The sequence below is a fragment of the Mustela nigripes genome, chromosome 2 (assembly GCF_022355385.1).
Source record: "Mustela nigripes isolate SB6536 chromosome 2, MUSNIG.SB6536, whole genome shotgun sequence".
In the NCBI taxonomy this organism is placed as follows: domain Eukaryota; kingdom Metazoa; phylum Chordata; class Mammalia; order Carnivora; family Mustelidae; genus Mustela; species Mustela nigripes.
This window is the reverse complement of record NC_081558.1, coordinates 76,888,047-76,901,598: the sequence shown is the minus strand read 5'-3', so window position 1 is coordinate 76,901,598 and position 13,552 is coordinate 76,888,047. Positions and strand designations below refer to the sequence as shown.

At 40.8% G+C, this 13,552-nt stretch overlaps 1 protein-coding gene across 12 annotated transcripts in view; it reads left to right on the top strand.

Moving 5' to 3' along the window:
* The window catches only part of LRRC3B (leucine rich repeat containing 3B), an 89,062-nt gene extending 75,982 nt beyond the window's left edge, over positions 1–13,080 (top strand). For all 12 annotated transcript variants that reach the window (XM_059390816.1, XM_059390825.1, XM_059390826.1 and 9 more), the window contains one exon: positions 11,823–13,080. In XM_059390816.1, coding sequence (XP_059246799.1) covers positions 11,987–12,766 — 780 coding nt within the window. In that variant the 5' untranslated portion in view covers positions 11,823–11,986 and the 3' untranslated portion in view covers positions 12,767–13,080. The remainder of the gene's footprint in view (positions 1–11,822) is intronic.
* The last annotated feature ends 472 nt before the right edge of the window (positions 13,081–13,552 follow it).

Genomic DNA, 13,552 nt, shown 5'->3' with positions numbered 1-13,552 from the left:
TGTATTATTTATTTGACAGAGAGAGATCACAAGTAGGCAGAGAGGCAGGCAGAGAGAGAGAGAGAGAGAGGAGGAAGCAGGCTCCCCACTGAGCAGAGAGCCCAATGCAGGACTCGATCTCACGACCCTGAGATCTTGACCTGAGCCGAAGGCAGCGGCCCAACCCACTGAGCCACCCAGGCGCCCCAGATGTCTTTTTCCTTTAATCAGTAATGGTTCTGCAGACTGTTTGGGGTGTGTGTGTGTTTGTGTGTGTGTGTGTGTGGTGTGTTTTGTTGTCGTTGTTGTTTTGTTTTGTTTCCTTTCAGTGACCCTTAGAAGCATCCTCATCAGTCACCTCTGAAGTGTCTTAAGTTCTGAACTGGTCAGTTCCTTTCCTTTTGATTAGGTTCAGGCTAAATACATGTTGGCATGCATACTATTACAGGTTATGTGAGAATCATATCCCAGTTGGTTATGTTTAAGAAAAAGACATGTACATCTCTGGAAAAGGAACGATCTGATATTTGAGGAAAACAGCCAAATACTGAAACCCACAATAGAACATAATCTTTAAGTGTTCCTTGATGGTTTCTGAAGCAACTTTCACATATATTTATCTATTGTGTCCTCATTACTGTGAGACCAATGAAGTGGATATTATTGATTGTAGTTCTAGGACAACAAAGGCTTAGAAGTGTGAGTGATTTGTTAAATTCCTGGAATTCATTACTTAGAAGCTGGGGTTTGAATCCAGTTTCTAGACTTTGGTTTGGATCTCAATCCTGTACTTTTCCCACCAAGTCAATGGATAAGGCTAATCAAAGCAAGGTTTTTGGTTTTTTTTTTTTAAAGAGTCACTCATCCTACTCAGAAATCCAACTGAATTCGACATAAGTCAGTGTTTTCTAAAAGCAGCTTTCAGGTTGCTTCAGGACCCTGGTGAGTTTTAGGGAGCCTACAATTATGTAGATTATGTGTTAAGAGCTTGCAAAACTCTCACAGTTAAATGTCATAGGCACTTGCTGAGAAGTAATAATAGAGAAGCAGAAAGAAACTGAGATGGATAGGTTCCCACTCAATCTCAATCTCAAACATGCTCAACTTGGAGCATGTTGAATAATAAATACAGATGTTCACAAAGACAGTCTTATCTTTATTCTGTGTTTAGTCCCACAGAGAGATACATACTAGGTCCAAAACAAAAACAAATAAACAAAAAGGAAGTGGTTTTTATTTGTGTATTTATTTGCTTTTCTCTGTTTTTTTCAGTGGGTTCACTGGTGGGAAGAATATGTCAGTCCACCGTGAAGACCTATGGGCATTAGGTCATGTAGAAAGGAGGCATTGTGTTCATAAGAGTTGTTTTTTTTTTTTTTTTTTTTCTTAATAAATTGAGGGTTTGCTTAAAGAATTATTTTGTAAAATAGGTTGAAAAGAGGAAAAGCAGTACCTGAACTGAATGAAATCTGGGACAGATGGATATCATGTCATTTTGATAAAAAAGTTTTGTATGAATAGCCTTTAAAGGATTCTTAAAGGAAAAGGACTTTCTCTTCTTGTTATTAACTTTCCCCAAGTTTGTAGGAAGCAATCAACAGAGGACTGGTTTGGCATTTAAAACTCAGTACTTGTGTGTACAGACCCTCCATATCAAAAAGTGGCCAGTAGTAAAGATACATAACCCGAAGAATGTTGAATGGGATCTATTCTGTAGAACATTTGCATCTAGGTTCTGACCTTCTGCTAACCAGCTGTATGACTTTAAACAGTCTCCGTTCAGTGAGTTCCTCAACTATACTAAAATAGAACCAGTGATGCTTATCATGTATATCTAAAAGGACTGGATAGAGATAATTACATGAGAGCATATCCATGGACTTGTCCCACAAGCATCTAATGTAATGGTAGTTCACAAATGTAAGGCAAATGTAATTTTAGAACTTTTGGTTTAGAAATATAGGGGAGGACATTTTTTCTCTACATTTGTGGGTTCATTTGGCTGGTCCATTAATTAAATTAATGTAAGATGGGTGCTTGGGTGGCTCAGTGGGTTAAAGCCTCTGCCTTCAGCTCAGGGCATGATCTCAGGGTCCTGGGATCGAGCCCCGCGTCAGGCTGTCTGCTCGGCAGAGAGCCTGCTTCCCCCCTCTCTCTATCTGCCTGCCTCTCTGCCTACCTGTGATCTCTGCATGTCAAATAAATAAATAAAATCTTAAAAAAATAAAATAATAAATTGGTGTAAGATAAGTTAATAGGAAAAAAGAATTAATTACATACAGGGAGTATGAGAGTCAGGCAGTTGAGGTGTGCATGCCATTCTGAGCTAAAATGAAGGGGGTAGGGGTCTGGGGTTTCAAAGGGAAGGAAGACCATTCCCAGAAAGATGGGAAGAGCAAATGTTTAGCAAACATATGTTTGTGGGGCCATGAAGAGACAATGGGACACAGAAAGGAAGTTGAACAAACAGGCCCTGCCAATTTTCACCTATCTCACCACACATCGTCCATACTCTTTGTAGTTCTCTCTGGTGCTAGCTGTCTTCCTAAACCAGGCCCTCTATGAGTTCTTAGAGGCAGTTAAGAGGGTGGTATAAAGCTCTTCCTGGGTCTTTTAGGATTTGATTGTCTTCAGCTCAAGATAAGCATCACACCAGAGTAGTGCTCCCTGGAGAGACCTGTTCTAAGCCCCCTCAGAAGCATATGCCAGCTGTTCTCCCTCCTCCCATCCTGCCAGTCTTCCTGTCTAGCAATATTTCTCCAGTGTAAAGCACATTATGGTCCTTACTCCTCATCTTAGTGGAATCAATTGAGGAGGAGGAAAAATATTATGGTAGTTCCTCTCTAAAGAGGTGTGTGGTGTCATGTCTGACCATATGAGCTCTGGAAGGCAGAGGACTTGAGTTCAGATGGTGCCTCTTTAACTCAGCATCTATGTCTAGAGGAAAAGTTACATCATCTCTTTATGCTTCAATTTACCCATCTGTGCGAGGGTCATAATTGCTACCTTTAATGATGGAACTGAGGATTAGACAAGGTGATATATGTATATCCAGAATAAAATGCAACTCATTTTCTGCTTCCGCCATTCCTTTCACCTCAGTTCTGTGCAGATGATCATCTTCCTCTAGTCCCTGAATGAAAGCATTGCTCAGCCCCCATGATTTTGTGCCAGTCTCAGGTAATAGATTGCCTTGCCATTACTTTAAGTCACAAACCCATTAACTTAAACTGAAGTAAAAATTAAATATGGTAATGGAAATGTCTCATTCAAGAGATTAGCCAGTACTCTGAATTTCATCTAATATTTAGCAAATCTCCCCTCTCCTTGTTTCAGCCATAAAGGAAAGGGAAAGAAGGTACAGTGGGTAGCTTGATTTCTCCTCTCTGCCCCTCCACCCCACACCTCTCCCAGGCCTTCAGTGTCTGGGTTTCAGCTACTCTGCTTGGAGGCTCACTAGAAGGTGGAATGAGATGCACCTGGTACTTCTTCCCAGGGCTCCTTCAAGCCCTCTACCTACTCATATGACTCTCTTTGTCCCCATGGTGGATATATTCCAGATAGTCACTTCCCCCAAATCTAAGCATCTGCCCTTCAGTTGCTTGTTGCTCAGGACCCTCTGCCTTATCAAGGAATCTTATGGGACCATGAAAAAGGACTTGAGATACTTTTCCTGGGAATCTCCTTCCTTCACGTGGCCAATCTGACCCATAGGAAATAGTTTTCTATCCTTTTTCTGACAAATTTTGGGAGTGCGGTCTCACCCCAACATCAAAAGATTATCCAACTCTACCGCCAAACAATGGGTCAACCTTGTTCTTGTTCTAGGACATTCTGCACCTCCACATAAGCTCCACAAATCCTATAATAACTCTCTCCTCTCTTTGGGGAGATGACAGGATAGGTATCTCTTGATGCCTTTTAACCTCAAAGTGGGCAAGGACTTACGTGTGAGACTCAAAGGATATCGTCAGCAACATGGCAACCTGAAACCTCACTTTGGAATTCTATGTCCATTTAACCAGGGACCTAGTCAGAACTTTAATTTTATCATCCATTATTCATGTTAGATGAGTTCATCACTTAATAAATACTTGGCATGGAATAAAAGCCAAGTAAACAATAGCTATTTTAATGATGAAATGAGAATGGATCCTAATGATTTTGATAAGAATTTATTAAATTCTTACCATGGGCAATAAGAGAATAAAAAAATGAGTAAGAAATTGGTCCTACCCTCTGAAAACCCGTGGTCTGGTAGCAAAGATAAACGGATAGCTTTAATTACAAAAGCAAGAGTTTCGAGATTTCAGGAGCTCCTGATTTTAAACATTATGGGTCTGCAAGCAGATTAAATTCCTTCTAAATATAAGGATCCTTAGTTCCTCCTGTATCCATCAGTCTTATCAGTTCATATCCTTAACTAAGTGATGATAACTGCTCTTCTAAAGCAGCCACATAAAGGACTCCCACGCCAGATCTTCCTCAGCTGGAAAGTGATTCCAGGCTGGAGAGGCCTTTGCTTGGGATGACTTCTGATGAATCTCATATTTGTGGAACAAAGTGCTGTTCATCATCACTTTTGGAGTTGCTGATCTCTGTTTATTGAGCTAGGTTTCTGTGTCTGGGTGAGGAAGCATAGTGGGACATAAGATTGGAAGAGGAGGATTGTTATAAACCACAGGGGGTTCATAAAAGCTTTACAACCACTGGAAATACGTGGTCAGAGGGTTATTTTAACCCGAAGTTAGAAGAAGAACAGAAGCTGCATGTGGGCAGTCAAGGAAGAACACTTTTGCTTCCTTTTGGAGCAAAAAGATGGAGGTTTAAACAGGAAAGTGGGGACCCAAAGCTCAAAAGAAGGGGGACAAGGAGGATGAAAATGAAAACTGTTCTCAAAAAATCAGGAGGGAAGAACTGGTGGTGTATGGCAGAGGAGGAAGGTAGTTGGGTGGGGATAAAGGGTGAAGATTTTACTTTTAGAGATACCCATTTTGAAGCCTAGGCTGAATCTTGTGGTTGTGAATGGAAGGGTAGAACTGAAGCTCCTTGCAGAACTCAGTTCAAAAGACATGAATGAAGATGTTGTCTCCGTGAACAAGATCTCAAAGAGCAGCAATAGAGAAAATATCTATACAGTTCATTCACCTCAATCACTCAGATCCCAGTGGTCCTTAAGTTTTTGGTCAGGAATTACACATTGATGTCTTATGCAGCCCATACGTAGTCTATAGAAAACCTGAGCATATAAAGAAATCCTTATATATTCTACAATGGGTTATAAAGCTAATTTTGGAAATACTACATTGAAAATATCACATACTCAAACTGTTGTCTTTATGGAAGTAAATGAAAACTACCCAAATGAGAACAAGCAGAGGCCATTTTCCCCAAGCTTTCTATAGCAAGGGAGCCAGCCGCCATCCCCCGCATTTGGCAGAGACTCACAGGCAGGCAGGGGAGTGGAAAAGCTTGATAGTGGGAAAAATTCTGGAAGGCTTCAGAAGTGTCCTGGTTGGGGACTCCTGGCATAGGGAAGTTGGAGGCAATCTAGCTAGAACTAGAGCATCCCATGCGATTGGCAAGGGGAGCAGATTGGGCTTTCCCTGGTTAGTCCTAAATAGGAAGTAGGAATGAAAATGAGGGAAGCTGGCAGTTACTGATTTGGCTGAATTGGGAAAATCGCTATTGATGTTGTAGTTCGTCTTCCTCGGCTGGTTGCAGCAGGTTGGGGGGTTCAAGTTCTTTTTTTTTTTTTTTTTTTTTTTTAAGATTTTATTTACTTATTTGACAGAGATCACAAGTAGGCAGAGAGGCAGGCAGGGCCGAGGGGTGGAGGCTTGGGGTTGGGGAGGTGGTGAAGCAGGCTCCCCGCTGAGCCGAGAGCCCTATGCGGGGCTGGATCCCAGGACCCTGGACCATGACCAGAGCAGAAGGCAGAGGCTTTAACCCACTGAGCCACCCAGGTGCCCATCAAGTTCTATTTTTATGTACAGTCTCACCGTTGTCCCTTTGTATCTTCAGTCTCTCATGTCGAAACATGTTCAGCTTTTTAAAATATTTTGTAGTTATTTGCCCAACCTTCTTAGCCACTGTTGTCCAACTGTTTCACATGCTCAAAAATTGCCTTCTGAGACATCAGATTGTTTTTTTCAGTTTATCCCTGGTCCTTTTGTATTAACTTCTTCTCACTTTTATGTAAACCAAAACAAACAAAACACCTTTATACCACAGAAAGTTAAATCCATCAGAAAGGTATTAAAAAAACAAAAACGGAGAACAGTGTGGAGATTCCTCAAGAAATTAAAAATAGAGCTTCCCTATGACCCTGCAATTGCAATACTGGGTATTTACCCCCAAAGATACAGATGTAGTGAAAAGTAGGGCCATCTGTACCCCAATGTTTATAGCAGCAATGGCCACGATCGCCAAACTGTGGAAAGAACCCAGATGCCCTTCAACGGACGAATGGATAAGGAAGATGTGGTCCATATACACTATGGAGTATTAGGCCTCCATCAGAAAGGATGAATACCCAACTTTTGTAGCAACATGGACAGGACTGGAAGAGATTATGCTGAGTAAAATCAGTCAAGCAGAGAAAGTCAATTATCATATGATTTCACTTATTTGTGGAGCATAACAAATAGCATGGAGGACATGGGGAGTTAGAGAGGAGAAGGGAGTTGGGGGAAATTGGAAGGGGAGGTGAATCATGAGAGACTATGGACTCTGAAAAACAACCTGAGGGGTTTGAAGTGGGGGGTAGGGGAGGTTGGGGGAACCAGGTGGTGGGTATTAGGGCACGGATTGCATGGAGCACTGGGTGTGGTGCAAAAATAATGAATACTGTTATGCTGAAAATAAATTTAAAAATTTTTTTTTCACTGGGAAAAATAAATAAATAAATAGGTTAAAAAAAAAACACCTCCTTTTCTCCCCCTGTTGACCCCGAGTTCCACGCCTCAGATAGGCACAATTAATAGTTTCTTATGCATTTCCTTCCATATGGATCCTTTCAGAAATGATCTATGCATATGGAAACTTATAAATTCTATAACTATAGCTGCACATTTACTTTCTCTTTTTAGAAATTTTGCACAAATAAGATGATGCTATAGGAAACCCTTTCTCCAAGCTGCTTTTTGAGGTCATCTTTGGAGACCTTTATATCAGTACAATTCAGTCTAAGTTGTTCTTGTCTTTTAAAATTTGAATAGCTATTCCGCAGTTGCTCATAGGAGAAGAGAGCCCCAAGTCTCCCCTTGTCAAGTTTTGAGAGTGTTCTTTACACCTTCACTGACAGTGGATATGCTTCCTCATTTTAACCAAGATGTTAGGTACTTTAACTTGAATTTATTTTACTGTCAGTGAGAGCAAAGATCTATTCATGTGATTTATTGGTCATTTGTGCATATTGCTTTTCTGCCCATTTTTCTGTTGGATCAGGTTCCCGTCCCTTTGTACGAACTCCTTGTATACTAATTGAAATTAACCCTTTATTTTATCGCCTGTCCTTTCATTTTGTGTATGGTCTTACTTTTTGCCATATGTAAGTTTTAATCTCAAGTACTTAAATTTATGAGGTTTGGGTTTTTTTCCCATTGATTTGAATTTTACCTCCCAAATCAAAAGGCTTCCCTGTGTTGCTCTGTTCTGCTTTTTAATCAAATCCTTGTGGGTAGCAGAGTTGCGTGGAATGTAATTGGGAGGAATCGGTGTGCCTGGTATTTCTTCCTGAATTGGTACACTCACTTATCTCAGAAGAGTTAATGAAAGCTTTGGGTTAGAAGCCCTGAGTGTCCCTGAGTGTCCCCTAATGATGGGAAGAAAAGAACAGGAAGCAAGATAGAGTTGTTAATCAACCACTGAAAGATCTGTCTTCTCAGGCTGTCTGCTAGATGCACTTTTTTTTCCTTCTGGAAACAGTACTTGATGGTTGCCACCCAATCTAGGCATTAATTGCTGTGGCTTGGAAACCTGTGTGACAGGGAAATGTGAGCAAGGCATGGTCTGGGGATAAATAAAATGGCCCCCTTTGGGAGCACAGCTCATACCTAAACACCACATCCAAAAATACCATAGTGTCCTAGTGTCCTGCCCCAGACATATTGGAAGGGAATGAGGATAGGGTAGTGTAATGAGTTGAGAAGTGGAGAGGGGGAATCAAGAGGTAGATGAGATGCTGTTCAATTTGTTCTGCCCCTTTCTCAGGTCTTGTTCCTTATCAGGAGGACAGGAAGTGATGCTGCTTCTGTTCTTGCCATTCTAGTGTGACCCCTGCCCTTCTTTGTGCTCTGTATCCTCATTCTGAAGTTAGTAGGGAGGCCCTCTCTTTTCCCAGCAGGATAGTTTGTTTGCTATTTTGCATTTGTGGATAGACCTGACTGAAACAGAACAGGAGGATGTTTGAGATTTAGAATGTTTGTTTCAGAGTTCGCTGCTCTTTAAACCTGTGCTATGCTGGGTGATAACCCATGAATACCCATATTTTACTATGAGGCACATCTCCCCATGTCTTCCCTTTCCAAGAAACCCTCTTGACCTAGCAACAATATAAGACAATGTCAAGCTGCCAAATCCCTTTGGAAAATAATAATTTAGCATAAGAGAGTGGAAAAGCAGTTTTTCCATCCTCCTTGCTGAAGGTGACCTTGACTCAATAACTTTGGGCCTCTGTCTGCCTCCTGGACATCGAAGGGCTCAGTTCTCTATTTCTTACCTCTCTTCTCACTTCGTCTTGGCTGAGGGAGGAGGCTCTAGGGGCTGAGTCATAGCAGCCCAGTCATCTAGCCAATCCCAGAGCTTTTATTTCTCTTTTATCAAACATCATAGAAAGAAAAAGGATACTTAGTTTGAGTCCAACCTCTCTGAATACAAGAGACACTCTGTATTTGTGTTCCTAATAGGCATTCTACTCATTGTCTAGATAGATCATTTGGGCATGAAGAGGTATTACACTCTGATGTTGAGAACTTACGGTGTGTCCTAATCGTTTCTCAGCTGTTACCATGACCATTGGACTGGTCATTTTGGAGAAATCAAGATTAAGTGTCAAGGAGCCGACTGAAAAGAAGCTCCATTCTTTCTTCCATCAACTAAGAGCCTGCACTCATGATTTTTTCCAAAGACTGCCATGTCAACATATAAAATCAATAGACATTGGATAAACCAATGTTTATATTAAAAATAAAAATAGTCACCATAAGGAAGAAAAAGCATAGCTAGATCCTTCAATATTTTATTGGACCATTCATCTTATAGACATTTATTTAGCCCTTACAGCATGCCAAGAACTAAGGTAGTGTTTGAGAATATATCTGGAATAATAATAGTAACTGTAGCCAATAATTTTGAACTCCTTACTGCTTTTTGAGGCATTGGGCTAAATGCTTTATGTAGATTATCTCATATGACTCTCAAATCAACTCTGTAATTGGGTCCTTTTATAATTTCTATACAAAGATAAGGAAAATGAGGTTTGGCAAGGTTAAATAACTTGCCCAGGAACACATTGCTAACAAAGATTACAGCTGGGACACAAACCAGTGTAGTTTTCACTTTTTAATTGTTTGCTGTTGTTTCTTCATGAGGTAGAAACAAGATCCTGCCCTCCTAGAACGTTGTCTCAATTGGTGAACATTTTCCTTCAGATAGACTCTGAATCCGTCTCTGGAGAGATGTGGAGTGTCTCCCAGAGAAGGCCTTTCATTTTTCAACAGGATCTGTGCTGTTCACAGGAGTTGGTTGATTACATGGACTCTTTTTATTTTCTCTATTCAAGTTCATGTTTCCCATTTCTTGTGTCCTTCTATGTTTTCATCCTGGCATCCTTTGCCTTATCCTTCTTTCCACCCTCTTTCCTCTCTGAGTGCCCTCCTCTCCACACCTGTTTGTTTTTCTCTCTCCTACCTAGACAATCACTAGAGTGCCCAAAAATCATGCAATGCACTGTTGAAGAAAAACATGGAAGGGAGGGAAACTCACTGCAAATGAAATGAGCTATTGATGGATGCCTTCATAAGCCTAGGGGTCCTTCTTTAGCGTTCTCTGGCATTTAAGGGATTCAGGATTCCAAAAGCACATCCACTCCATTCTGCTGGTGCTAATCTCATTTTTTTCCATGATTAACAGCCCCGTTCATTATGTTTTCAGCTCACATTAATCTTCTCTTCTGTGAGTTTGGTAACATTTGGAGTCATTTCCCTCTGTATTTATCCATCTCGGATCTTTAGAGAAGATAAGTTTGCAGAGAGTCATTTGTTACTTAGAGCAATGAGAGGAGGGAATATTCTCCTTATTTCTCACATCCTGAAAGAGGACTCTCGGAATTCAAACATGGAGCTCCCTCCAACTCCATAGGGTACTCAATTTGGGATTGAGCTGCAACATAACAGCATCAGAAATCACAACCAGCAATGCTCCATGGATCCTGAGTCCTAGGAGGACCCTAGAATGGACGAGATCGGGAGAATGTCGTGGGGGTAGTGGAGAGACTTAGGACAGTAATAAGTCAGAACAAAGCCTTTGGCCTGAGTCCAGTCTCTCCCACCTACAAGCTATTTGACCTTGGGCGAATCTCATAATCTCTCCAAAATCTGCTCACTTCCTCTGTGAACTGGTCTCAAAGATGCCTGTCTTCTCTACATGAAAAAGGAGGTTTGAGTGTTCACTTATATTCTCATCTCTGTTTTTGAATAAGCTTGTATCCTTACTTATATCACTTAATTTTTGTCATTTTGGAAGCCTTGTCCAACAATATTGTATGTTTGTATATATATACATATATATTTATGAATAATATATATATTTCAACAATCATATATTTACGATTAGAAAGAAGAAAATAGGCTATTGGGAAAGTTTTAGAGGCTAATATATTTAAATTCTTATCTCATATTTTATTTTAAAAAGTCTTGAAGGGGCACCTGCGTGGCTCAGTCAGTTAAGCAGCGGACTCTTCCTTTCATCTCAGGTCATGGTCTCTGGGTTGTGAGATTAAGCCCCGTGTCTAGCTCTGTGCTCAGTGCAGCATCTGCTTGCGAGTCTCTCCCTTTCCCTCCCCCTCCTCCTCCCTTTCTGCCCCTCTCTCCACTTGCTCTCCGTCTCTCTCTCTCAAATAAATGAATAAAATCTTAAAAACAAATAAATAAATAGATAAAAATAAAAAACCTTGGAGGTGTGTGTTGTATTTGAAGATCTACTGGGAAGAGGATAGTTTGTTTAGAAAACAGAAAAACAGGGAGAAAGCCCTTTCGGAGAACCTGGTCTATCAGCCCCTAGGGACATTCTGTCGTGAAAGTTGGAATGCATTTATTCCTTTCTTAATTCAAGTAAGATGTTTTTTAGAGAAAATATTCCAACTGGACATCCATTCAAAAACCATGACAATTATTGCTATCTATGGTCATTAACCATGAAATATCGGTGTTATTTCTCATTGCTACTGAAGAGCAGGTCTAAATTGCATTAATGCATCTGTTACTATAGAAAGGGGGGAAGGTCTAGTTAAATTTTATTGCTGTCTAATTTAGAAGGGGTTCAGGATGCTGAGAGGACAAATAGAGACAAGAGAAATCTGGACTGTTTGCTGTAATTCTGCAGAACTATAACCAAGGCAACAGGATTCGGAAATGTCATTTATTGACAGTCCTTTTGCCCAACACCTGGGATTTGAGCAAGAGACTCCCATTATGCAGATAACTCCCAGTGCTATCGATGAAAATTAACTACATAACCAACTCTCCTGCCCACATAGAACACCAGACGCCTGAGAGCACTTTTAATTGCAGTGTACCTCCCTCTGCAAAAAAGCTAATTACATCTGCTTCCCTTTCCTTTAGGTACCCAAGCAAGGACAGGAATAATGAAGAGACACGTGTGTTAGTTGCAACCTTTTGAACCAAGCAAGGAGGAAATCAACAGTGTGGACAGGGCTGGAACAGTTGCCACACTTGCTTGTTGGAGTGAATGAGGAATGGGCTTGTGATTATGCTGACATTTCAGCATGAATCTGGTAGACCTGTGGTTAACCCGTTCCCTCTCCATGTGTCTCCTCCTACAAAGTTTTGTTCTTATGATACTGTGCTTTCATTCTGCCAGTATGTGTCCCAAGGGCTGTCTCTGTTCTTCCTCTGGGGGTTTAAATGTCACCTGTAGCAATGCAAATCTCAAGGAAATACCTAGAGATCTTCCTCCTGAAACAGTCTTATTGTATCTGGACTCCAATCAGATCACCTCTATCCCCAACGAGATTTTTAAGGACCTTCATCAATTGAGAGTTCTCAACTTGTCCAAAAACGGCATTGAGTTTATCGATGAGCATGCCTTCAAAGGAGTGGCTGAAACTTTGCAGACTCTGGACTTGTCTGACAACCGGATTCAAAGCGTGCACAAAAATGCCTTCAATAACCTGAAGGCCAGGGCCAGAATTGCCAACAATCCTTGGCACTGTGACTGTACTCTACAGCAAGTTCTGAGGAGCATGGCATCCAACCACGAGACAGCCCACAACGTGATCTGTAAGACTTCTGTGTTGGACGAGCATGCCGGGAGACCATTCCTCAATGCTGCCAATGACGCTGACCTTTGTAACCTCCCTAAAAAGACTACTGACTATGCCATGCTGGTCACCATGTTTGGCTGGTTCACCATGGTGATCTCCTATGTGGTATACTATGTGAGGCAAAATCAGGAGGATGCCCGGAGACACCTGGAATACTTGAAATCCCTGCCGAGCAGGCAGAAGAAAGCAGATGAGCCTGACGACATTAGCACTGTGGTATAGCCTCCGAGCCGACCAGCGCCGAGAAAGAAATTTGTTGGCAGTTACGATAGGATAAGTAGGTTTACTTCTCCCATCCATTGTAAACATTTAAAACTTTGTATATCCATTTCTTTTGACTTATGCCACTGTTGAAATTTTAACAAACATGACAACATAACGAATCATTTTAGTTTAGGTGACCTACCCCTTACTTGTACCCCCAGTGGTATATTCCTTGAGTAAGCTACTCTCTGAACATAAGTTAGATCCATCTCACTATTTAATAATGAAATTTATTTTTTTAATTTAAAACCAAATAAAAGCTTAACTTTGAACCATGGAAAACAGAGTGACTTATTGGTCCAGAAAACAGTATGGCCATTCCGTTGCTTTCAAGAGAAACAGACAACCCTTATGACCCTAAAGAACTATCATAATGAAAGATGTGTTAGTAAGCCCTACTATACACCAGGGAGCCATAGCTGAATTATCGACCAAGGAAAGTATCTGTCAGACTTTAAAATACTAGCCTTAGCAAACCCGAGTGATAATGCAGTGTGGCACCCTACAGAGACTTCAGTGGGGATGCTGCTAGGTGCTTACTATCCAAAAGTTGAAAAAAAATATATATATATAACATAAATATATATATATATGTATATATGTCATATAGATATATGCATATCTATCTATATATACATAGCTAAACACAGTATTTTTACTCTATATTAAAAACATGTAAAAGAAGAGGACAAAAGATGTGTCCTCTGTAAGGACAGAGGACACATTCTGTCCTTAGGATCACCT